Raw genomic sequence first — 25,270 nt, forward strand, 5'->3', positions numbered from 1 at the left:
GACACGACTTATTGGGGATGTATTAAATTACATTCCCTTTCCTCCTTTTCGGTTTCCTTTCCTTTTTCTTTTCTTAATATCGGCAAACGTTTTATGAAAATATTCCAACTTTTTAAGTTGTACCGATGAATCCCGTCGTCGGAATTCATCAATGTCAGGAATTATTATCTGACGAATATAGTAATGTGTGGTTTAGGTTAGTTTGCGGGAGGGGGGGCGTAGCGCCTATCTCGAACGATCTATTGCGCGAAAGTGCAACTGTTGGGGAGAGGAAACACGTTACCGCGGAAATTGACTTTGATTTTTTCTCGAAACCACAACCTTTTTTTTTTCCCATATGATGGGGGAAAGAGGGTCTAAAGACTCGTATCCACGAGCAAGTAAAACTTGTGAGAGCTGCTCTCAAATAGTTCATGCTGGTAGTATGGAGGATTTTGGAAGCGAACGAGCGGAAATTTTTATTGGATGTGTACACGCACATTCAAGCTGCTCTAAAAAGAAATGTCGAAAGTTACTTGGCAGTGGACACGAGTTTTAACAACGTTGATGACGTACATCATGTTGGTTCTAATCAGTGCTAAACAAACTAACGAATTTGCATCAATCTCTGAGTAGTTTAAGCTGAAGCGATAAATAATCATTCCGCTCTAAGAGCCTTGGAATCTGTCATTGGAAAACGATAATGATGACGAGCGCTTCTTGGATGAGGATCATGATGTTTAATGTATAATTAACGGTCGAATAAATGCGGCTAATGTGTAAAATGACAAATCATAAGAAAATCCTAGTTAAAGATCGCATACAATATTTATATACGTGTTGTGGCATAATCGCTCGTTACTAAATCTATACATATTACTAACGGTTTTTTGTACGAGGGAAGATATTTTAATCGTTACTTAATCAGATACAACTTATCATCGTAAAGCGAGGGATCAGTATATACATATTTGGAAATTTGTTAATCAGATAAAGAAAAGAAGTGCTAGAAATGATTATAATTGTAATTAAATCAGCGAGGAGCACGGAAAATGAATCGTCTCGGATGAATACACGCCATCTTGCGAAATTAATTTCTCACCTAATAAATTGAATAAGTCTCTAGTTAGGAAATAGATGACGGGGCTTTTTATTAGTTTGACTACTCGGAGTATATTTCATTTAATATTTGCTACGGTATTATTTACAGTAATATAGAAATAGAAATAAATAAAGCGAAATGCTTATGAGCGGTAATGCATGCTTTTCAAGTACTTGACTGCTGTTTTTGTTTATGAATCAAATCCAGTTGTCCGTCATGCTTATTTTGCAGTTTGGACTTTGAATGCGGGAACCATGAAGATCTCATTGATAAGATATTTGCTAATTCTAATTTTCTTAAACACGTATCGCAACCTTATTAGTGGTGTATTCCCGCCACCAGAACTTATATGATGCATTGCTCCGGCAGTTTGAATTAAACCACTGCTGAACGTGGACGGAAAAATAATGTGCTGTCATTTAACATAATATACGTACTTCGAGATAACATAATTAAAAAAGGGGAACATTTAGTGACAAGTAGCAGGAATTGAAAATAGTGCAGCGATTCCTTGATAACGCAGCAACAGGGTCGAACTTAATGTTTTGAGACGTCTTTGACATATTGTTAATACCTATGCAGATTACTTTTAGATAATATACCGCTTAAAGTTTTCGGTAGCTATGATAATCCTTCGTGAGATATCGATGCGTGGCAAAATGGCCATGCGTGGATTTTCAAGGTCATACGTCAGAAGATATAGTACTGCTGTTATTAAAAGCCCCTTTGGAAACGTCACGATACCGGATCAAACGTTAAGCCAGTTTGTGTGGTCCCGTTCAGCCAAGTGGGAAGAATTGCCAGCAGTGGTAAATAACCGATGTTAATATCAATATTATTACTAATGATAATAACGGTAACGACGATAGGCATTGTTGAGGTTTTGGCAAGCTTTTTCCTCATTTTCGCTTCTGTGACGGCGGTCGAGCTTCGACTGACCCTGCGCAACTCACCTTAAGGGGATGTGAAAGCGGCATCCGAAAGCTCAATCGTTCATAAAACTTTTCAACAAACTGGGTGTCTCAAATCGTTTCATACTTTAAAACGTGAATATGGAGACTCTAAGGTAGGTCCTGAAACTCGAGAAATTTCATTTTTTCTAAAATATTTTTAAAATACCTATAAACAAATTTGAAAAGAATTGAAATTTCACGAGTTTAAGAACCCTCCTTATAGTCTCCCTATTCACGTTGAAAAGTTTCAAGCCATTCGGTTAACCGAATAGAGAGAAAAGTTTTATAAACGAAACCCCTTCGACGTCACTTTCACATCACCTTAACACATTCGCGACCGCTGACGTGAATTCACGTCATTTTAAATTCTATTCCTGATTGCCGCTGACGTGAATCACGTCCATAACGATACACGATACAAGTTAGCGGCAACCAGTTTCAGAATGTCATTATTTTCCCCGGTACTCAGTATTTGAAATGGAACAAATTTGCCAGTCGCGAATGTGTTAAATACTCGATCGCATTGTTCCTTTTAAAAAACCCACGCCGTGCGCCCCACGTACTGAGGAAAGATTTCGTTTGCGCTTTTATTAACCCATCTCTTATCAAGAACTGCGTCCGCTTCTTATTGAGCATTCATTCTAAAACACCCTGTACATTTTCGATGACAATCAGAAACAATAGACATAACAAAACCAGTCAATATTCTTTCCTAACGTGTACTTGTAGGGCTTATGACCCATTCAACTCGTTTACGATTTTATTAGCGATAAATACACATATGTAGAGTTCAAAGGTTTGCGGATACCGATTATGACGTAGTCGATAAGACGTATTCGCGTTAGGGCACAGGTCATTTAAATGGCTTTTCATTTATTTTCCACAGACATGTGGGGTCACTGGGAGGTTTTACACCTACGGGATGGCTAAGATGTTGCACAACCGCGGTGCAAAAGCACTCCTTGAGAGAGTTCGCCTAAATCCCGGGGACCGAGTGGGCCTACTTCTCCCGAACATTCCGGAATATTTGATTACGGTACACAGTTGTGCAGAGGCAGGCCTCACTATCACATTTGCCAACCCATTGTACACTGCTGAAGAATTGGTCAGACAGTTCAAGAACGCGGAAGTCAAATGCATTATCACAGTTCCGCAATTACTCGAGACAGCATTGAAAGTAATGAGAAACTTGCCGAACTATACGCAAACCATCAGCATCGGGGGAGATACTGAGCCCGATAAAAAGTGAGGATAAAATGCGCAATAAAGAGATTTTCCTTAAATACATTTTTCAGTACGTAAAGTACGCGTTCATGTCCAGACGTAAACATTTATTCGACGAAGTTGTGCATCATGGCGAGTGTTGGATTACTAATGATACCTGATTATATCGGTAATCTAATATTCGGTATGATATGCAGAATCTTTATACAGCCAACGGAATATTGTTTTGGATAATTGCGTGAAACATCTCCGATAATATGCTGGCCACCGGAAGAAAAATATTTGAAATCGTTCTTCTAATATACAGGGGAACTACAGCAATTCGGACTTCTATTAAGCGAAAGCTTTTGTAAAATTACGAATTTTCTTTCGTTTTATAAATATTCTTCTGATTCAGAGGCTAGTTTCGTATTACCTTAAGGTGAAATGAAACACGTTGAGGAACTTGATCGACGTCGATGAAGAAGATTTTTATAAATACCTACGTTGCCAACGTTCGTTTTTATATTGGCAGTTGTGTCGAATTATATTGGGTATTATACTAAATGACACACTCCACCAGTCGTTTTCGTACAATAATTATAAAGAAATCGAAGAAAAGCTCCAGAAATCCCCCGGATTCATGGATTCAGGGGCCCTAACTGACTGCAGAGGGACCCCCTGCGCAATCTGTGATTTCCAGGGCAATTAAATTTTCACTCCGAGACCTCGCATTCCCATCGTTTTAGCATAGAAGCTCATAAAACACTTTTTTCCCTTTATCACGTTCAAATGCGAGTTTATCGATTACTAGAGTGTTCTAAATTGTCGTAAAATTGTCCTGACCCTTTCGTTTCTCATATCAGAGCCTTCGATAATTGTATATGGATCGAAATATGAGATCTCGACGCCATTTTGGTTCTGGTCTGGGCTAAGGTAGACATTTTTTTCCAAAAATCCAAAATTTGAATTTATCAGGATAATTCTTAGATGATCACGAGTCATGTGTCAAAGTTTCGGACAGTTTGGTCCAATACCCTTAAAAAAAAGTGTTGTATTCGAATCGACTGATTTGAAGAGGGTTTCATTTCACCTTAACGGGCTGTGTCAACTCTCTCCCTTGTCTTGGGTGTTATTCACCCTTATGCGCTTCAGCATTATTGGTGCTTTCAACCTTCGCCTGGACATGCTATCCTACATACAATAGATAAGAATGCGCAGACCATTTATTGCATATTCATGATTTGGTCATATTTTGAAAACGAACATTTATGTCGGGTAGTGTTTTAGGTATGCAGAGCCTATTGGCTGAGAATTATGACGTGACTCTGCCAGAAGTGAAAAGTACAGACGTTGCAGTGCTACCTTACAGTTCTGGAACAACGGGTCTACCCAAAGGAGTAATGTTATCCCATAAGAACTTAGTAGCTAACTTAATGCAAGTTTCCCATCCAGAAGTGACCAATGTCTTATCGCCGTCCGAAGGGTTTCAAGAAACCATTTTAACGGTTCTTCCGTTCTTTCACATATATGGCTTCAATGCGATCCTGAATTTTCTTATTTACCACGGTGGACATATCATTACGATGCCGAGATTTACTCCTGAAGATTATCTGCAATGTTTGGAGAAGTACAAACCAACGGTTCTCTTCGTTGTACCATCGTTATTGTTGTTTTTAGCTACTCATCCGTCAGTTACACCTCAACGTTTAGATAGCATAAAGAGAATCGTGTGCGGCGCTGCACCTGCTAGTAAGAATTTAATCGACAAATTCAAACAGAAATTGAATCACGATGATTGTGTTATTAATCAAGGTACGCTACAATACACATTGTAAGTTTTTAGTCACAAACATTCCATGCTATGTCAGTTACAAGCGATTTTAAAGTTCGCCCAGCGAGATATGGGGATCTTTAATTTTTCCGAACTACAGAAATGTCTTTCGGAATTGCCGACAGGCTATATGGCTAATGGTTAATACTATCAATATAGAAAAATGCTTCTAAAGATTGGGGCAATTTTTGTTTTACAGGATATGGGATGACGGAGACTAGTCCTGTAACTCTGTACACGCCCCAATCAATGCCGAGCTCTAAAGTAGGAAGTTGTGGACAATTAGTTCCATCAACGGAAGCTCGTATAATCGATTTAACAAACGGAACCGATATCACAGAACCATTAAAACCAGGAGAACTTCTTGTAAAAGGTCCTCAGATAATGAAGGGCTATTTAAATAACCCCAAAGCAACGTCTGAAGTTATCGATTCTAATGGGTGGCTGCATACTGGTGATGTTGGGTATTACGATGATGATGGATACTTCTATATTGTGGACAGGACGAAAGAGCTGATCAAAGTCAAAGGAAATCAGGTTAGTGTATAAAAGACGCAAGTAGTTTAAATCAAACTTTTCACCAGTATATACTTTAGCTCCGTACCGTAATCTGGGACTATTTCAATATTCCGAAGTAACTCACATGATATATTTTTGCACACTGTGTTTTTCTCCAATTGTTTGTCCTATTCCTTTTTTTTTTTTTTTAACATTTTCGTCTTTGTCAGCTCCCAATTGCTTTTAATTTGATATCGATTTGTCGCTGACGATAGTTTTGGTGGTAATTGAACCTGCAGTAAATATATCTTTTTTTTTTATTTCAATGTCTTGAATAATATTGCCATTAATTTGTAAGTTATCTACCATCCTAGAAAGACATTTTGCATTTATCAAGGGAAATGCCATTTTCTAATTGGTAATATCCGGTAAGAGTCCTAGGTAGATATGAATCGAGTTAGTAGACATCGCAAAGATGGCGGCACTGCGTCAGTTCATAGCATTCAACACTTGTTATAGTTCAAACCAGGGTCTTAAATTCGGATTTATTGGGCCCGAATTCAATAAAACCCGGATTTCGAATACGGTGGAGACGTAGTCAATGCGATGGAGACATGCTATTTACTGAATCCGGACCCAATAAATCTTGGATTAGGGAGTACGATGAAAACGCGGTCATTAACTGCGAGTTGCTTAATACTTGTAAACCTACTTCGTAACTTAAGAATTACTTTTTATAGATAAAAGTCCCTGCTAACAAAAATATGTCAAATTGTTTTTTTCCATGCTTGTGAATAGTAAAGATAAATTTATGTTATATAAATACTTTGTTAAATGGTAAAGCAAATCGCAGGTTCAAGGATCCCATGTGTCAAAAATGGATCATTGCTCGGTGCAATGGTTTTTCTTACCATTTTGTCCCGTGTACATGCTCTTTTATGAGCAAATTATATATTAAAAATGCCTTGGCAAGTAGTTATATTCATTTTAAGCTGTGCTTCCATTTTAATCTCATTTCAAACTTATAATAAACATGGAAAATTGCGAGATGATTATTTTATATTTAAAAAGTTGTGCAAAATATATTTCAATATTTGTCTTACTAATTATAACAATGCTAAATCTGTAAAGTAAAATTAGTGATAAACAATTTACGGCATCAAATCATTGATTTTGGAAAATGGTATTAACAGTCATTAGTTCTGGCAGTAATCTCCATGTATTTTGCTATAAAATAATGTACATAGCTGTCATAAATTGTCTGCACTTGAACAATTATTAATTTAATGATTTTTAAATTAATCCATTACTGATCTTGTTTTGCTATAAAACCTTCCATTTATAGCCTTATATATTTTTTCTTTAAATATTCTGATTTAAGAAGCTTACATGATCTTAATCTACATACATTGAAGTTTTCAACGCTACTTCAAGAAATGCTTTTACGCTCTTTCCTCGCATCTCCATGACTTTCACATTAGCATCAAGTTACATTCGTAAAAAATTATTGGATTATGCGAAGACAGTCAATTGGTTTTAGACCATACGATAATAACAATAGTCTATTTCTGTATTTGAATTCCTGTTAGTTCAGGAAGAGTAATGACTAACTATCGAAGGCATACTGATGACGATGGCAATTTAGGGAAAAATCCTTATCAATTGTTATTTCAATTTTTTTTGTTATTTGAAAGAACTTCAGATCTAGATATGATAAATGTAAGTAGAAATTATTTACAAAAGTATAACAAGGACATGTATTTTATGTAGCAATAAACACATATTTAGGTGCTTTTCTGAATTTAACAATTTGTATATAAACTTAACCCAGTTTAAATCTTTATTTGCACACATAAGTGCACCGTTTTTCGATCTTATAACATTATAATTTCCTGTAGCTGTACAGTACAGACTATGTGATATCTTGAAATTTCGACATTAAGAACCTTGTCATTTTTAATTATTTACAAAATGTGGATGTATATATGAAGCACCAATAATTTCGCGATACAATTGTTTCGATAGTTAGTCATTGTTAATGTACGATACATGTAACAGTGTAAGCAATCTGTGTACATGGGCATGCAGTATTTAAAAATATGCCTACTCTTCAGACATAATTATAAGTTAACTACAAACTTGTTATCTTCACCTATTCACGTGGTTTATATTTTGGTAGACAATTTTCCCTTTCGATTAAATTCTTTATGCTTACATTTTTTTTTAGCAAATGTTCCGTTGAAATTGAATATGATTTTAAAATGATATAAAGTAAAACCTGTGCGATGATTTAAACATTGAAAGAAGGGAAAGGTTTCATACATGAAATTGATACTTGTTAAATGATTTTGTAGCACGCACCGGTAGTATTAAAAGATCATGGAAATTTTCATCTTTCTCAAGTACAGTAACATTTCGTACAAAGCCAGTTCAAGGTTCATGAACACAATCGCAACTTCTTCTTAAAGTATCATTAAAATTCAGCTTGGATTTATCTTTATTAACTCTTAACTAAGTCCGTCGTTTCTTCTTCCATTGGTTCGTCATGATGGAGAGGCAAAGCCAACTCCTCGCCATCCACTTCCATCGCATCTCCTTCGGTTTCGCTACATTTGGTTGTTTTTGACGTTTCCGGTAACTGATTCTTCTCTGGTGGAGTCGGGGATTGCAATTCTTCACTGTCCACATCCGTTGTGGTTGAATCCACCACTAATTTCGTATCTTTATTCACGAGTTCGTCGACACTTGCATGGTCCACTGATTCACTGGTAACATCAACCACTACCGTGGAACTTTCTGAATTTTTCACTTGGGATTCTGATTCCTTAGGTTCTTCCACAATTGGCAGTGGATCTGGAACTATGCTCTTCGTCGTTTTGCAATCATCCTCCAAAGTTTCCTGTATCGTCAAGCAATTACGTTCCAAGACAGAACTTGTCGAAGGATCGTTCACACTGGTAGGAGGTTCGCCCGATGGAGGTTCTTCTATTACCGGCTTGACTCGATCTTCTTTATCACCGACGTCGATTTCCTTCAAATTCTCCGTCTTTGAATACATATCCAAAAGCGAACTGTCTTCTTTCCTCCCTTCGTCGCTCTGCTCTGTGTCTAGTTGGCAGCTGGAATTGTCGTCGGATACAGGCGACACGTTCTCCCTGGGTTCTTGTGAAATCGTATCATCTTCAAATGGCTTCGGTGACGAAACTCTGGATGATTTAATATCCTCCTTAGGAGAATCTTTACTCTCCGTACTTGAGTTATCAGGAATGAAGCATATACTTTTAGTGGTCACGGATAAATTTTCATCCGTGGACCCATCCACGGTGGTCTTAGTTTCATCCGAAGCTATTTTGACATCCATGCTAGCTTGCAAAAAATTTTGTACCATAGGAAAGATCGATTCTCGATGGTCCAGAGATTCTTTGCATTCCGACTTGGTTTTGTCGGACACGTTTCGATCTTCCACCCGATCCAATGGCGTCTCGTCGACACTCGGCGTATCGACCTTCTCGACGTCAGTGCTCGGTGCCGTATCGTCCGAATAGATTTTGATAGACTTTGTGTCATTAGGAACAAAGTCTTTTGCTTGAAAAGTTGTTTGCAGTTTCCGCGCTGGGTCAGTGCTACTATGTTCCTCGTTCTCCAGGTCCAGACTTGGCTGAGAGCTAGTGTCTTCGTTTATAATCGCCTCCGGTACCTCGTCAACGAGCATTGGCGTTGGTGACAGATTCTGAGTACCACTCGCTGCCGAAGAGTTCTGCAATTGAATCTGTGAACTCAAATTTCCGACGTCGGAAAATTCTGACGTTGATGGAACAAATTGAGTAAGAAGGGAAGAGTTGGATTCGGATGAGACTCGTTCCGTCTTATCCAGGGTCGACCCGTCGTCCTCCGCGGGCAAACTCTTCACCACGGTCGTCGATGGCAGAACTGTCTCCAGAAGGGAGGCATCGCCTGTAGCGCGGACAGTAACTCCTGCCACCGTGGTGCAATCCTTGACCCAAGAATCCATCTCGATTTCATGGGACGGCTGCATGGACGTTGCGTCCTCCTCCACCGAGCCATTCACCATACTGTCCCCGTTCTCGCTCCTTCTGGCGGACGAGCCTGGCTCTCTGGTCGACACCACCAGGATGTTCTTCTCGATCGCCCTCATGAACTTGTCGACCCGGTTGTACTCCTTGCGTGGGGCAGTGAGTAGCTCACAGATGCGCTGAACAGTAAACGGTGCATTGGCGAAGGACTCGAGTCGCTCGAGAAGGTTGCTCTTCATGGAGTCATAGTTGAAATGCTCGACGTTCGGGCAAGGGGTCAGCTCGAGGCTGGGGCAACTTTCGTAGAAGTCGGTCATCACCCTGGTGAGTTTCTCTCTGAAAAGCGCCTTGATCAGGGACCACTGGTACACCGGGTCTCCGGTTTTGGCAACCCAGCAGAGGTAATCCTCCAGCTCACGTGGAATCTCCGTTGGACGCAGCTTCTGGAACTCGTCCAACGCTTGTAGCACCTCCTCCGGGTTTTCCATGATAGCCTTCGGTGCCACCCTCCTCGGCTCAACCTGGCTCTTCCCCAACGCCTCTCGCACCTCTCCGCGATCACGACGGGATTCTGGCTTGCCTCGGCAGACGCGACAACGTAAATACACCGACTCGGATGCACTTAACTAAAAAGATAACACCGAAGGGGAAAAGGGCTGCCAGAATTGCCAACCTGGCGAATTCACCCTGCCGTGCGTTGACCGGCTTCCCGCCGACGTTCCGCCGGGTTGCAGGAATTTGATAAAATCATTCCACGTATGCGAGCGTACGCGAGTATACACGAGTACGATCAGAGATCTACTCGACTAAACATAAACTAATTTTATCCGCGACCGACTCTTGCTCGATGATTTCATCAGACGCGTCCGCCATCTTGGCCAGGAAGTAATAGATCTAATACTATGACCACGTCTCCATCGCACTCCTAAATCCGGGTTTTATCGAGTCTGGATTCAGTAAATCACATGTTTCTATCGCATTAATAAATGTGCAGCTTCGATTCTGAGCGTCTCGATCGACACTTAAATTCGAATTTACTGGGTTTGGACTCGATAAATCCCGTATTTCGAGTGCTATGGAAACGTAGTCTATCTAATCTTGCAACACCGCACGCGCGCCATCTCTCGAAGTCGCGGTAGATTCAAATTTCAGCCGTCATTACCGATGTCGGTAATCACTGGTAATCACGAGCAGGGTTGAGTAAATAAAATACTCTCGGTAATTTACATAGTTTTTTTACAGTAAACTACTAGATATTATACTTTACAAATTTCATGCGTGATGTATATTACATGAATGTATATGGAACTTTGTTTCTACAGTTCCTGATAAGCTTAATATTCAACATTTTCCGTGGAATGTATGAAAAACTGGAATGTCGAAGTTCAGATCTGTTCAATGGTTTTCTCCTATTCGCCATTATTCTTTATTTCTTCTTTTTTGACTATAATGTTTATTCACAAGTGTCCTTAACCACTATAAAAAAGTGAGGTTACAGTCCCGCCATCTTTGACCTGTAATTTATTAGATATTTTACTTGGATTTTACGTAAAATACTTCCCTTAAGTATTTTACATAAAAAACCCCGAATGACGCGTCACTGCACAACCCTGTTTTACGTTCATGATCGAAATTAAACACTATATGATATTTAGATCTTTGAATGATAAAATTGATTAAAATTTTATTTGTTACACGTATCCAGGTGTCACCGACGGAACTAGAATCAATTCTATTGGAACTGCCAGAGGTAGCAGATGTAGCAGTAGTAGGAGTGCCAGATACACTAGCCGGAGAGTTACCGAAAGCCTTTATCGTGAAAAAACCTAATACAAATTTGACAGCGGAAATTATTAATCATCATATAGACCCTAAGGTAGGTATGGTTGACATAGAGGTACATAAGCTGTTTGAAATTATGAAAGAATTTGTTAATATGATAATGTTTTTTAGGTAGCAGCATATAAGAGACTCACTGGGGGTATAACGTTTATAGATGCTATTCCTAGAAATCCATCAGGAAAAATCTTGCGTAATCAACTTAAAGTCTTAGGAAAATAAATTTAATGAAAATTGGACCAAATGCATATAGTTGCCCAGATTTCTTTTTGTGCTGATAAATATATCGATTATAAAATACTGAATACCCGTTATTTATTATTCTGACCCAATGTATGACTATTACATTATTATGAATAGGAATTGCATAAACAATCAATACGGAGTAAGTATTATTAAACTAAGAAAACCATTTATACACAGGTATACATACATATCAAAATCGTATTTAAAAATAAGTTATAACAAACTTTGCAAGAAAATTTAACGAAAATGGTTGAAAAATAATGATAAATTAAACTGAAGCAGAAATTCCACTACTTAGAATTCACACATTTTCATTAATATTTAAAGCATGTTCATTCTGAAATTGAATGGTTTATTATTATAATTAATAAAATATGATAAACTACAAACAAAGAAAACTAACTTCTACTTCATAAACTCGTGCATATATAATTTACTGAATAAAATATACAAATTATTACATTATACAGTTCGGAATCATTACCTCGATTCATATAAATTGCAATTCAATCACTCATTGATCAGGAATAATTTATTGCAATATAGTTCCAAATAAATGACAATTCATTTAAAATGATATGCGGTACCCGATCCTAGTTTGCGATTTGAAAGTGCTATAATATATGTTAAGAAGACAGCGGAAGAGAGTGCATTGAAATGTGCACAGTAAAATCACTTATTATGAGCATAGTTGGCAACTAATAGAAAATAGATCTGCCCTTTAACTGGCACAGGATTTGGTCCATTACATTGCATCTGCAGTAAATAAGAATGTGGATTAAACATGTTGTACTAAATAATTCACCTAAGTGTTTCCATTAACTTCCAAAGATGCGAAAAAATGTTGAGGACATGGCACATGTTAGTTTCGTGCAAATACGTCGAATAACTCAAACTGTGCAACTCAGACCAAATGTATGCTTAACAAAATGTCCCTAAAATTCAAGGGAAGATTGAAAAGTGTAACAATATTTACAGTATTCCATTTAAAATAGGAAAGTTAATGACCACTTCTGGTTCGACTGAAAATGCAATATCAAAAACATTTTCAAAAGAATGTTACTGACGTTTCACATTTTAAAAACGTAATTCTTTCTCTTTGAGAATGTAAAGTGACACTTAGGTGAATAACCCCATAGACCAAGATCATACCTTCATATGTCCAATGTAATCTGACCTTAAATTTTATGGAATATGGAAGGGTTGCTAATGGCAAGATCTGTCTGTTACTAAAGTGCTCGCAGACAGACCTTGTCATCATCGCAGAGAATTTAACATTCATTACTTTTGTAGTTGCACGTTCATAGGGGATTAAAAGTGCTTTTGCTTCTTCTAAAGCCCATGAGATATACAATTAACAGAATTGCACTTAATTAAATTGCACCGATTATAACACCTTTGTGTGGTACAACGTTAGCATTATTATAATACAGAGAAAAATACTTTTTTTAGTAGTAGATTCAATAAGAAGTGTGTGTATGAGAAGAGTGACATTTGTATAATGGTATCATTTAGTGAGATTTTACTTATGACCATATGAGAAATCGAAATCTTAGTAATAAATTCATGAAGTCAAAATTCTTTTACCACTTAAGATCATTAAACATTTTTACATGCTAACAAACTTTGGTTAATTAAACATCAACCACCATCTTCTTATGTATATCAGTGTTCCCAACAACCTGTATAAAAAAATATTTGTCCATCAGAAATAGTTTTATCGACAAAGAGTATCGGGAAACAATTTGTACGACATTCAAATTCAAATTATTACTAAATTCGAAATGGCATCATTTATACTCACTGAACAAAATTCTTCGAAACTAATTTTACCATCTTCGTCCTTATCGGCAAAAAGTATCGTCTTATCAACAATTTGTTGAAGTTGCGTGTCTTTTAAATTATTTCCCACCATCATTTTAAGTACTTGAAATAATTCACCATTACTAATGAAGCCATCGTTATCTACATCATAAATTCTGAAAGCAAACCGTAATTTGCTTTCTTTATCGCCCTATAAAATAAACATTCAGAGTTAATCTTAGTTCTTAGTAGTTAGTAATTATTAAAATATAATCTTAGAAATCAACGTGTACTCTGCAGGCATACCTTCACGCTAAATTGAGAAACTCCTTGAATAAATTCCTTAAAATCGACTTCACCGTTGCCATCTGCATCAAAAATATCAATTACACGTTGAACCAGGGGATTCTGTTGTAATTCTGGCAGCGACATAAATTCATCGATACTGAGAGCACCACTGTTATCGAGATCTAATTTTCGAAATCGTTTTCCTAATCTTCTGATTTCATCGGCATCGACTAAAATTAACAAAATTAAAATATTCAGATACATTTCAGTCGGATACAGGCAAGCAGATGCAGCCACTCCGAATGAATGTCAATAAATCATCATCTTGTTTCATGATAAATGGTATGATAATAACTTACAGTTTGAGCACAATTCCATAGGCAATGAACTCTCGTTACCCTGCGAAAAAAAAACGTCGTGTTTTGAAACATTCTCCATACATGAAACGTAACTAGATATAGAAATGTCAAAAATGAATAATATTCGTCACTGTAATCGGGAGGTTTGTAACACGAATAACAGTTCCAAATAGAAACAGGAAATACGCGAAACTTTTTATAACTAATTCAAATACCATTGCAAATTTGTTCCTGAATAACTGGTGAGTATAATTCAAGGAAACGCCAAAATTGATCAGCAGCAGACTTTCCGGAGTTCGGTGCCAAAGCGCCTGCGCTCCATAAATAGTATGACCAAGGGGAAACGAGAGTAAAAGAAACGTTCTTACACAGATGAGTTGGGAGATTGCTTACGGGCAGGGTCGTGCGATCGCGTTCTGTGCTGCCCCCAGTGAAGGATGCGGACGGCTAGTGCACTTGCCACCTGTTACCCCCCCAGTGGCGGCGCAATACATTTCTGACGGGAGCTCGCGCAATCGCGATGACAGATATAGGGTTTCAAGCTTTTGTGAGGGGTTCATGACATTTTCAGCCAATTTTCGAGATGTTCAACCTCCGGTGAATTTTGTTCGCAACTGCAACCACAGTAGCTCGACGGGAAATGTTGTCCTGTTTAATTAAAATTTATTCATTTGATTACTGGTTACTCAAGTCACCAGTATTATTGAAAATACCGTTAATGCCGACTCATGTTTTTAACTTCAATAGAAAAGCGCACATAGGCCGAGCGCTGTTCTAAAATTCGATACAAAGAAACGTAACTGGTCCGATAACGAAATAAAAGAAGAAATAGTGTTATACTTAGGACTACATGGAAGGTATAAAGCTATTACTAGCTGACAAATCAGTTAATCAAAGTGAATTTAGAAATTTGGGGCAATGGAAATTTATTACTCTTCGTTTGTTAATTTCATATATTACGGCGTAATCGATAAAAAAGCTAACAGATCTGAAAACATTTGTCACGTACAGTCCACCAATTAATACCTAGTCTGAATTTTCGAGCACTCGATACATTATACTTGAACAAACGTGATGGAATCAATTTCTTCTGTATATACCTTGTATCGCTTTTCTATACATTGTATCTCCTCTGTATGTATTTCCTTTGGTTATACTTCTTCAAGTGATTATACTTTGAAAGTTACTTCAACTCTCTATTTCCTTTCATTTTATACGTTTACATAAACGATGTCGTTTAATTAAATATACATAGTTGACCTTTAATAAATGAAATTACTTACTAACGATACTTAAAGATACTGAAGACATTGATATCTTCTAAAGTATCAATAAGTGACTGAGTAATAAACTTAAGATGCTTGTTGCAACCCATTGCTTTTCTATTGACCAGCAGAGTAAAGAATGGAGGAAACTGCAAACACGCATGTGTACTGATAATACATAAAACATAAATGAGGAATATTAAAAGTTACATCGTCCTACGTCTCATTTTATTTACTGTCGATATTTTTTATCAATGGATAATTTTAACTTATGTTGAGTTGTCCGATAAATTCGTGCCACTCTTTTTTTTAGTACTTAAACAAATGTATTTTAAGAAGTCAAATTTCACAATATTAATTGATATTATTTTCTCCCCTGTTGGTTACTTCTTCCTAATGTTAGAAAAGTTTGTCGATCCCTAACTTGAAACAGATATTATAACATTTTTATGTTTAAATAGCACGAACTTAAGGGCCAACCCAAAACTTAATAGTTCTCAGAAGAATTCACATCTGAAACGATCATTAATTAGTTGAGACAATTTCTTCCTCTTTAACTTAACATTGTACAAAGACCAAAATATCAAGTCTGTGCCTGTTTTATCTTATATCTCAAGGGCATATTCCAATCTGTACAGTTCATCTGTCAATATCGATCGCTTTGAGTTCTTTTCATAGACATTCGAGTCACGTCGAGTCTTATTTACTTTCCTTGATGTATTCAAACCACAATGATAATTTTATGTTGAATTCTAACGAAGTATGCGAAAATGTTAAACGATACCTATTATACAATGATCAACGAAATATAATTGTGAAAATTGGTACCGAAGTAATGTAGCACAAATCGACAAACTGATTCTCCAGTTTAAGTCCCAGATATCACGATGAAACTAAATGACGCTCTTTTACTTCCTTGTCTTCGCTTTTTGTACACCATTTCTAAAACCTCACGCCCATAAAGCATATCCATTACATAAATACAACTTAATACAAGTACATTCATTTTAAATTCGACATTTAACGCAATTAAATACAACCCATACCAATCCCAATCAGTAAGAGCGAGGATTTCAATGCATCTATTTACTGTAGATAAAAAATGTCCGTTATAAACATGTGAAACATGTGACATTCTACCAGGTAGCACACTGCGCTTCCTCCACGGTGCAGCGGTGTTACGACGTACACTAGCGTTCCTAGCGTAAATTCGCTCAACTTTTATGCGAGGGAAATCTAGTTTACAGTTTAGCATATTCGCACCAAAAATGTTGAGTTTGGCTGTTTAAAAGTAATTACCACTGATAGAGTGTGAAGTTTACAAGTATACAATTTTCCCTGTGTGGCCTTAATTTGATTTTCATTAACGATTCTAGGTAAGTCCCGAAAATGTTCACCGAATAACGGCAGAAGCCATATTGAACTGCCATGATAGATTCGTAGGCCGCCCATACGGATTTTTACTTATTAATTATATTTTTAAAAGGCTGTGATTTCATCCATTCACGTTGGTTAAAGGACATCCTGTACAAACATTTTTGGGTGCGAAAATTCCCCCGCTTCCAGCCCTTGTAGGGGTGAAAACAGAGAAAATGGTTTATCATTTCTTCTCTGTAACATTCTTGCATGAAATTTGATACATTTGTAATAAATTAGATGTTTACCCTCAAAATTATGTTACTTGCCGGCAAACTCATGCTTGCATCAACTTGTAACAATATCTATTCGCTAGTAATAGTTTTTTATATCAAGTATTAAGTCGAGCTAAATACATTTTATCCAAAAGAAATGACACGTCTATCAACATTCTCGGTGACTGAAGCCAACGTTGTGCATGAAAGTTTGTTCGCAAAACCACTTCTATTTTTTATAAAATTGTTATTATCTGACTTGCAACGCCGTTTATTCCTACATTCAATTTCGCTGGAACCAAGCAATTTATTTAGTAATAAACATTTAGATTGTCAGAAGTAATTAATTTTGTTTAGAAAAGAAATTTTTCGCTCAGTGCACCGTCAAACGTGCTTTTAACTGCATGTTCTCCGCCCATGGCTACCATTAGGTAAGAACATCTATCTGAAATCGTGTACTTTATAGTGGACGAACTTCCATTTCAAGAAGACAATTTGGTAATCAACAAAATTCTGAAATATGATCCTTATTTTGACCGTCTAGACTGACATGCCGCCTTAAAGTACTTGCGGATTGTGAACGACGCCACAAAATATGCCTACTGGAACGAATGATTGGCTAGTACATGGACCCGAGGATAACGATCCCAAATTTGTAATGGTTTTAAATACATTAACCCTTTAAAGTTCATGGTGCGCATCCTTTTCAGATGTTTCAGAATTCGCTCGAGACGGTTCTGACGAACCAGGTAATTCTAATACACGTTCTGTCGTTTCTGTCGATTCCGATGACTGTTCCTCGATCGAATCGGTTGAGTGATCTGTTGATTCCTTAGGTGTGTCAGCTTCGGAACTAGTTTTAAAGCCCGCTGGGGATTCTGCTTCAGGGCTTTTTCCTGTGCTCGGCATTTCTTTCTCACTTTTATCTGCCTGGCTTCCCGTTGCATTTTGCTTTGGTCGCCAAATCATCTCCTTATTCATCAAATATTTCACTTCGCGAACCAAAATGTCCATTTTACTGGCTATATCTTGTACTTTATATTTTACGGGCTCGTACAAAGGAGTCTCTTCTGCAGCCTTCACAACTGAATCGTAATAGTCCTTCAAACATAAAATCAGCACATTAGGATTAAAAACTATCTATAATAGTAAAGAAAAAAATTAAAATCCCCGTTAGATGTCTGTTTGCCTTTTCATTTGCGGCAATGTCAAAAACCATTAGACGGATTTTAATTTTATGCGGTTTGTCCTATTGTAAAGAGCATTTCTCCAGGAACGTTTGGGTATATGATACATTAATCAATGATAAGAAATTAATTTTACATTACGCTTGTACTAAGCAGGGGTGGGTTACTAGTACGAAAATAATTGTCGCCTTAAAGTGATCACGAATGTTACAAATGTCAATAACGTCGATTCAATTTCTTGGCGTCTTTCGCATCACCTTAAAATGGTCCAAACTGCCCAAAACATAAATAACATGATATACAAAACCAACATACTTGTGTCTCATTGATGATTTTCTCAAGTGTTTCAAACTCCACTGGAGTAAAGAAGTCGCTTGCTGTGCTTATGTTACGCATATTAGTTATAAAAGTTTTACTGGCATTTATCTTGGACAGCATTGTTTTTAAAGCTTCTGGACGTTCTCTGTGTTCAAATACTCGTTCATATAAGCTAGTAGTCAATTTCTGAAGTTCTAATAATTTCGCTTCATACGTGTCCGCAGTAGCGTCAAATCCATCTTCATAAAGCCACTCGGAGATTTCGGCACATGCTTTTAAAATGTTTTCAATCTCTTCTGGTTTACTAGCCGCAATAAATTCATCGAATTGAAGCTTCTGCTGTGCATCGATGACAAATGATTCCAGATTATTTAGAGCACTTTCTCTTCTTGACCTTTCTAAATCATGAAAGTTTAACGCTTCGACTCTAAAACAGAAAAAGATTATCGAAACTTGTATACAAAGGGCAAAAGCTTTCTTGGCTCCCGTGCAGAGTCTGGAGAATAATTTGTTTTGAATACATTTTTAATCAATTTTAGAAGCATTTGTAAACCACTGATGAATAAATAAAATAACTAGTGAGAAAAATGATGAAGAACTAACTTTTCACGCGACTCCTTGAGTTTATCTCCTGATAAAATCTGTGATCCCATTTTAATCTCCTTCACATCAAAATGTTCCTTGATTGTGATTACAGACGGCTTTTTTTCTTTATCTGCCTTTTCTGTTTTTTGTTGTATTTTTTCCTCTGTTGACTTCGAGTCGTTCCTTTTCTTTGTTTTTTCGTCAACCTCTTTTTGCAAACCAGGGTAATCAGGTTCTTCGTGAACTGGTTTGGCTTCATCTTTTGGCTGCTCTTCAGCCTTACCAGCGGGAGCTTTTTCTTCAGAACCTAATTAAATACAATTGTTAGAGTCTAATATAAATGCAGAAGCCTATCTTTATGATACAGGTAATACAAACCTGCAAAAAGTTTGCTTATAGTTAAACCAAGTTTGGAGAAAGTACCTTCCTCTTCATCCGCTGCAGTACTTGATTTCTCAAAAACTAATTCTACATTATTCAGACTTAATATGCCACTCTCATCCATTAAGAAGTGAGCTTTGATTCCTTTTCTTTCAACGCCTTCTTTCTCATGTTTTGCCAAAGCATCGTCGACCCCGGAAACCGTCACGACTGATAAATTTAAGTTGCCGATAGCCCTTAAAGCATAAAAGTAATATTAATAAAATAACAATCGCAGTAACGACCATTTAGCATTTATTTTACACAGTTATCGAAAATTGAGAATCGTTGTACCCTAAATTAAATCACATCATTAATAAATTCGTAATCTTACGTTATTTCTTCAGCTGGCAGATAATCTAGTTCTGCGTAGTTCACTCCAAACTCAAAGTCCGCATATTTGTTAAAAGTGATAATCTTCTTTTGAGGATAAGAATTCATTCTGCCAAATAACGTCCTTTTAACCTACAAATAAGCAAATCGTCATTTTTATTGAGAGTTCAACTCAATAATACAAAGCTTCTTACCTGTTTAATTTTACCGTCAGTATTTTTATCAAAGACGATTTGAATAGGAAATAGTACTGCATCTTTCGTTATGAATTTCTTGACCTTAAACCCTTGGCTAAGATCTGCTGCTTTATAAACAGCACCTAAAGCAGCAGCTTCGTCGGTATTTATATTTTTCGCTAATTCAGTTTTAACAAAGTCGGATAATTTTTCCTGAACCTTTGGCATTCGAGTTCCTGCTCCTACTAATACCACAGACGATATGATGTCCATGGTTAATGCTGTGAAACGAAAATGAAATAGAAATAGAATTTTAGAATTTAGAGAAAACAGTCTGTTAACAAATTATATTGAAAGACTTCAAATCCAAAATAATGAACAAATCATAGACAAATATGGAACACTGATCAGCTCTCGTCCATTTTCAATTTCTATTAAGATATAGCAATAATGTCCTAGCCTAATGTATGTTCAGTACGTGTTAGAAATAGTATTAATATATGATTTCATTTGTAAACAGCATGACATATTCAGCATTAAAAGAACTCTCCTGTCAAGACACTACAAAATGAGTTTCTTTTTCTTTAAGTTAAAAAAAGTTATTTCCGCACCGACACAATTAACATTATATATTTTGGGCTAGAATATATTGAATCAAAATAGATTATAGTTTTTTATCATTTAAACGTGTATTTCTAAAGAAATTAGTTTTTTTTTACCTCATGTTCGGTTTTCTTTTTATTTATGTACGAAGCGTTTAGTTTTTGAGCGTATTGACAGGGGGCTTCTCTTAAATTTTTAATCCTGTTATATGAAAATACACTGGCAGCATAATAGAACTTCACTGAAACTGTAATTATGATTCTAACAAATACTTACATGACATTTCCAATGCTGTTTTAACAGGAGTAACAACCCGATCGAATACATCAGAACACAACTCCTCTAATTTTTCTCTAGTGACTTGTAGACGAAAATCCTTCTCATCGAGTAGTCCTTCTATTTGGGCATAATGGTCAGCATTGGCACTCAATATGTTCTTCACACGCCCTGCCTCTTTAAACAATTTAGCCATTGCTCGAGGATTCTTAAATACAGAGTTTGGCGTCTTATTGAGTGCATCGAATTCTTTTGCCAGATAATTCTGCAGTCTGATTTGTATTTCTAAACCACCTAATGTGCGATCATAACCCACTCCTAAAATACTGATTTGAGGATGTGTCTCAACAAATCCTTTGTCTTTTATTTTCTGATTCTGATATCCAACGACTGTAGCGACAGTACTGCTAGCTCCCATATCAAAGAACATGACGTAGTGAGAAGTATCATTGATTTCCTTTCGATGAAAGATGCCATAATTCAATGCAACCGCTGAATAATCGTTAATCAGCTGTAAAACCTTAAGGCCTGCCAATTCGGCAACTTGCATCATGGCTCTTCTTTCTGCTTGATTGAAAAATCCTGGTACAGTAATTACCGCTTCATCAATAGCCTGACCTGCAGAATTTTCAGCAAATTCCTTAGCTTTGTGCAATATTTGAGCAAGCAGTTCCTCGGGAGTAAACGTCACATTTTCATTCATCTTGAAAGCTATTGTCTTCCGTTCATCATCAGAGATAATGTCGTAGTATGGAAATCGATTCTTGTACAATTGAACTATTGGATTATCGATAGGCTTTCCTAGTAGATCCAATATGTAAGAAAAACTATTTTGTGGAGATCTCACAGCTACCGTTTGAGCATCTTCCCCAAAAGTACGTTCACCATCTCGAAATGATATCGTTACAGGAGTTTTCCTTTTGGATTCCTTATTCAATGCTATTTCCATAGGAACACCCGGCTACAAATATTCAAATAAAATTAGAATTAATCAATCGATATAACAAACCATCTTTATAAAATGTTATATTATAAGAAATTTAGGAAAAACAATATCTACTTACAGACACAATAGCAACTTTCATCCACTCGCTGCCGATGTCTATGCTCATCACTGCAACCCCATAGCTGATGTTCGGCAGAGCAAAGATCGCAAAGATGAACCATAACATAACCGACATTTTCGTGGGGCGCATTTATATCTACAAAACGTTAAACAAAAGCCTGTAGACAATCTCTCAAAATTACGTATCTAATACGTAAATTCTGACATGCTATCAATCGGGGTTATAGTTACCGGTAAATCAAACTCTCAGTACTTAATTACATTCAACTGCATTAACTCTTCCTGATTTTTTATTTTAAAGATACAGATAATCCGGAAATCTTGTGGGACCTTGGCTGCAAAGAATAAATCCGCAACCGCTTCGTTTCTGACTCCGATGCAGAAATTTCGAAGTAACGTCGGCTGCACAGACCTGACAAACCATGTGTTTGTGTGGCAAATTGTCATTGGGCCACAGAGTCGAAATGACGTCTCCTGATTGGTCGCTGACGCCGGACCTATAGCCAATAGGAAATCAGTATATCTTCGTTTGAATTTCGGCCTTCATCAAGGATTCCATACTACTGAGGATTGCTCGAATCCAAGGATCCTATACTGCATAAGCTTTGTTCGCGTTATATCTCTGGTTATATCAGGGTTATATACACTTTCGGCATACGAGTGCACTTGCCCGCTGTTGCCTTTGGTTGCCCTGGACCATAGACTGCCATGGACAGAGCAGGATAGAGAGCATGAAACATTTACAGTGGCGGGAGAGTTACCTCATTTCTGGTTAAATCAAATTGCGAAACCGGGCCTAAATCCTAATATATTATGCGAATAAAGTATATACATTTACATAGAAAAAAATAAAAGGTACGTCCTCTTCCGAGTGACAATTATGCAAATTTCACCAGCGAAAGGTAATTTTCATAACAATATTTACCAAATTTCAACTTTTACGTCAACTTTGTGTTATATTGGTTTAGTAATGATTTGTATAGAAATCATTATCGTACATGCAATAATTCTTACAATAATAGATGAAAACTGCTTTCAGGTGAACAATCTCCGCTGGCAAAATTGTTTCGGGGAAAAAATCTTACTGGCAATCCTCGTATTGTCAGAGATTTAGTTGCTAGTCTGCATAATAATATTCAAGAGTGGAATATCATCCACTTACATGGCCTGGACATTTTAAAAAATATAACAAGTATTAAAAAAGATGGGGAATATTCAAATCAATTGGACATTCTTTGTAATGATTTAGAAGACGATTGCATTAAATTGGTAAGAAAGGGTTTTAAGCAATTGGTATTCCTATCGTCGGTTCATGTTTGTGTGATTAACACTTCCTAGATAGACTGGTGTCACGTATTTGAAACAGCAAAGAAAGATTGCAGTAGATGATTTTCTAAATAATTCAAGTGACAACTTAGTTTCAAGTATACGATTTATACAGCAAATCGCTAACGTTCCTTGATAAGTCAACGAATGCAGAAAGTTTCTCGATCGTTTCCAAAGTATTGTGGTTTATATGCTATTCGTTCTAGTCACACCTGTTTTTTTTTAAAGAAGCAATGATTATAGTTTCATAAAGAATTATATGTCAACATCATTCGTTTACTAAAGTACAGTCAGTAAATAGTCTAATTAGAAAAAATGGCCAGTGTTTTTAATACGCATACCCTCTAAGAGTAACATGTCGATTAATTTATATAATTATTTATAGCACGAAATTGTTAAAAATTTGGAACATCTTTCGTATCAATTAAGGACTGCAGTATTATTAAAAAAGGAACCTAAGAATCTATTTTTGACATGGCCAATTGAAAAATATGGTAAGAGTCAATGTTTGTATACATTTTACATTCTCAATGTTGTTAATTGTTGTAAATACAATTTTATTATATCGAGAGTATCGTATCGAAATAGAGATGTTTTGTATTAAAACTATAAAAGCTCACTATCTAATCAAATCTTTCCATCATAAAAGTGATTTTGTTTTCTTTGCACAGAAACGACTGTAAACAGTTTGATAATTTGACCATTTCGCAATATTATATTTTCAACTTTAGTATGGACATTATAATATTTCATTCGTTCAAAACATAATAGCTAATATACTTTATTTTATTGATTTGTTTGGCAAAAATGTTGCACTAATGTGCACTGAAGGAAGGGGGGGATGGGGGCAACTTGGAAGTTAGTTATTTCAACATGCGTTCCAAGTTTATCGTATTTCTGTGATCTAGATCCAAATTGACTGGCTGTTGTGGGTAATTTGTATGTACAAATCATATGGACACATTTTTATCGAATCGTTAAATACTAACCAGTACACTTTATGTTTCATTAATCTGAGTGGTAAAAGCATTTTAGTCACTTACCACCGAATCAATGATTTTGATACTAAGTTACATTTTTAATATAGGACATGTGGCAGAAATCATATACAACGCATATAAAAATGAGGTTGCTGTTAAATACAGCATCCTTGAAAATGTAGCTCATGACCATCGAGAATCTGCAAAGATGCTACACTTGGCTATGTGGGTTCGACAAGTGGAAATACCTGAGAACATAAATTTATTATTAGAGTCTATGCTACTTGAAACTGGATTTCGATGATCCAGGCTAGAACATGATTGCATCTTAGATGGCCAGTTATTCTCAAGTAAGGAATCAACATAACACCATTAACATTACAACTACCAAGACGGGTCAAAATGACTTGTTTCGAATGACTCATCTTATAAAAAACAATCTGCCGGTCGTTCTAGTGTTAAGGTATTTTAATTGGCTCTACACTTAACTCCCTTTTAGATAAATAATCAATGAAAAAGTTAAATACATTTTTTTTTCAAGCGGCTCATTGACACTAAAACTACTGACAGTTTATATACAGAATGGAGCGTTATACTCGAAATGCCATCATATGTAATAACTCATTTCTTACCGAAAAACCTTAAAAAACTTTGTATCAAATATACTTATTTTCAAATTAGTTTTCTCAGAAAACGTAGTCTGAAAAAACTGACTTATAAACTAAAGATTGTATGACAAAAATAAATAAAATCTATTTAACTGAGAAAGAATATTGCAAATTTATACGAAGAAGCTAACGATCCTTTTAGGTGTGCGCTCTCTTCGAAGTGGAAAGTAATCCTCGAGATATTTTGTTTCTGTGGTCTTTCACTGACCATCAAGAGCATTGCAATGCTTTTGAAAGACCTTCAGAGACAAAGAACTTTATATTTAATAACTGCCAGAGTTCAGCAGAATCCTTCGAA

General features: G+C 36.5%; 5 protein-coding genes across 6 annotated transcripts; 2 read left to right on the plus strand and 3 right to left on the minus strand.

Moving 5' to 3' along the window:
* Positions 1-1,417: 1,417 nt before the first annotated feature.
* On the plus strand, positions 1,418-11,747 carry LOC105696678 (probable 4-coumarate--CoA ligase 2). Its single transcript, XM_012419328.2, has 6 exons — positions 1,418-1,890; positions 2,921-3,279; positions 4,520-5,052; positions 5,271-5,608; positions 11,309-11,479; positions 11,557-11,747. Exons 1-6 carry the CDS (start codon positions 1,705-1,707, stop codon positions 11,662-11,664), a joined length of 1,695 nt encoding a protein of 564 aa, XP_012274751.1. The 5' UTR covers positions 1,418-1,704; the 3' UTR covers positions 11,665-11,747.
* On the minus strand, positions 6,770-10,496 carry LOC105696677 (serine/threonine-protein phosphatase 4 regulatory subunit 2-A). The gene has a single exon (XM_012419327.1). The coding sequence runs from the start codon at positions 10,089-10,091 to the stop codon at positions 8,070-8,072; it is 2,022 nt and encodes a 673-aa protein (XP_012274750.1). The 5' UTR covers positions 10,092-10,496; the 3' UTR covers positions 6,770-8,069.
* Positions 11,748-12,019: 272 nt separating the features above from the next.
* LOC105696679 (calcineurin subunit B type 2) lies at positions 12,020-14,463 on the minus strand. Its single transcript, XM_012419329.2, has 5 exons — positions 14,354-14,463; positions 14,139-14,178; positions 13,798-14,009; positions 13,493-13,702; positions 12,020-13,370 (listed from the first exon to the last, which is right to left on the minus strand). The coding sequence occupies exons 1-5, from the start codon at positions 14,354-14,356 to the stop codon at positions 13,323-13,325; spliced, it is 513 nt and encodes a 170-aa protein (XP_012274752.1). The 5' UTR covers positions 14,357-14,463; the 3' UTR covers positions 12,020-13,322.
* An 858-nt stretch (positions 14,464-15,321) lies between these two features.
* LOC105696666 (hypoxia up-regulated protein 1) lies at positions 15,322-22,393 on the minus strand. Of its 2 annotated transcripts, none has more exons than XM_012419294.2 (9): positions 22,230-22,393; positions 21,997-22,134; positions 20,933-21,893; positions 20,072-20,334; positions 19,879-20,009; positions 19,548-19,741; positions 19,143-19,431; positions 18,537-18,966; positions 15,322-18,135 (listed from the first exon to the last, which is right to left on the minus strand). In XM_012419294.2, exons 2-9 carry the CDS (start codon positions 22,126-22,128, stop codon positions 17,716-17,718), a joined length of 2,820 nt encoding a protein of 939 aa, XP_012274717.1. In that variant the 5' UTR covers positions 22,129-22,134; positions 22,230-22,393; the 3' UTR covers positions 15,322-17,715. The 2 variants fall into 2 exon arrangements, with proteins under 2 accessions (XP_012274717.1, XP_012274716.1); XM_012419293.2 differs by having other exon boundaries at positions 19,503-19,741; positions 22,230-22,392.
* A 207-nt stretch (positions 22,394-22,600) lies between these two features.
* LOC105696669 (cyclin-dependent kinase 2-interacting protein) lies at positions 22,601-25,068 on the plus strand. Its single transcript, XM_012419305.2, has 4 exons — positions 22,601-22,900; positions 23,038-23,267; positions 23,710-23,818; positions 24,412-25,068. Exons 1-4 carry the CDS (start codon positions 22,879-22,881, stop codon positions 24,606-24,608), a joined length of 558 nt encoding a protein of 185 aa, XP_012274728.1. The 5' UTR covers positions 22,601-22,878; the 3' UTR covers positions 24,609-25,068.
* The last annotated feature ends 202 nt before the right edge of the window (positions 25,069-25,270 follow it).

This window comes from Orussus abietinus, unplaced genomic scaffold (assembly GCF_000612105.2).
Source record: "Orussus abietinus isolate OABI.00-Male unplaced genomic scaffold, Oabi_2.0 scaffold23, whole genome shotgun sequence".
Classification (NCBI taxonomy): Eukaryota; Metazoa; Arthropoda; class Insecta; order Hymenoptera; family Orussidae; genus Orussus; species Orussus abietinus.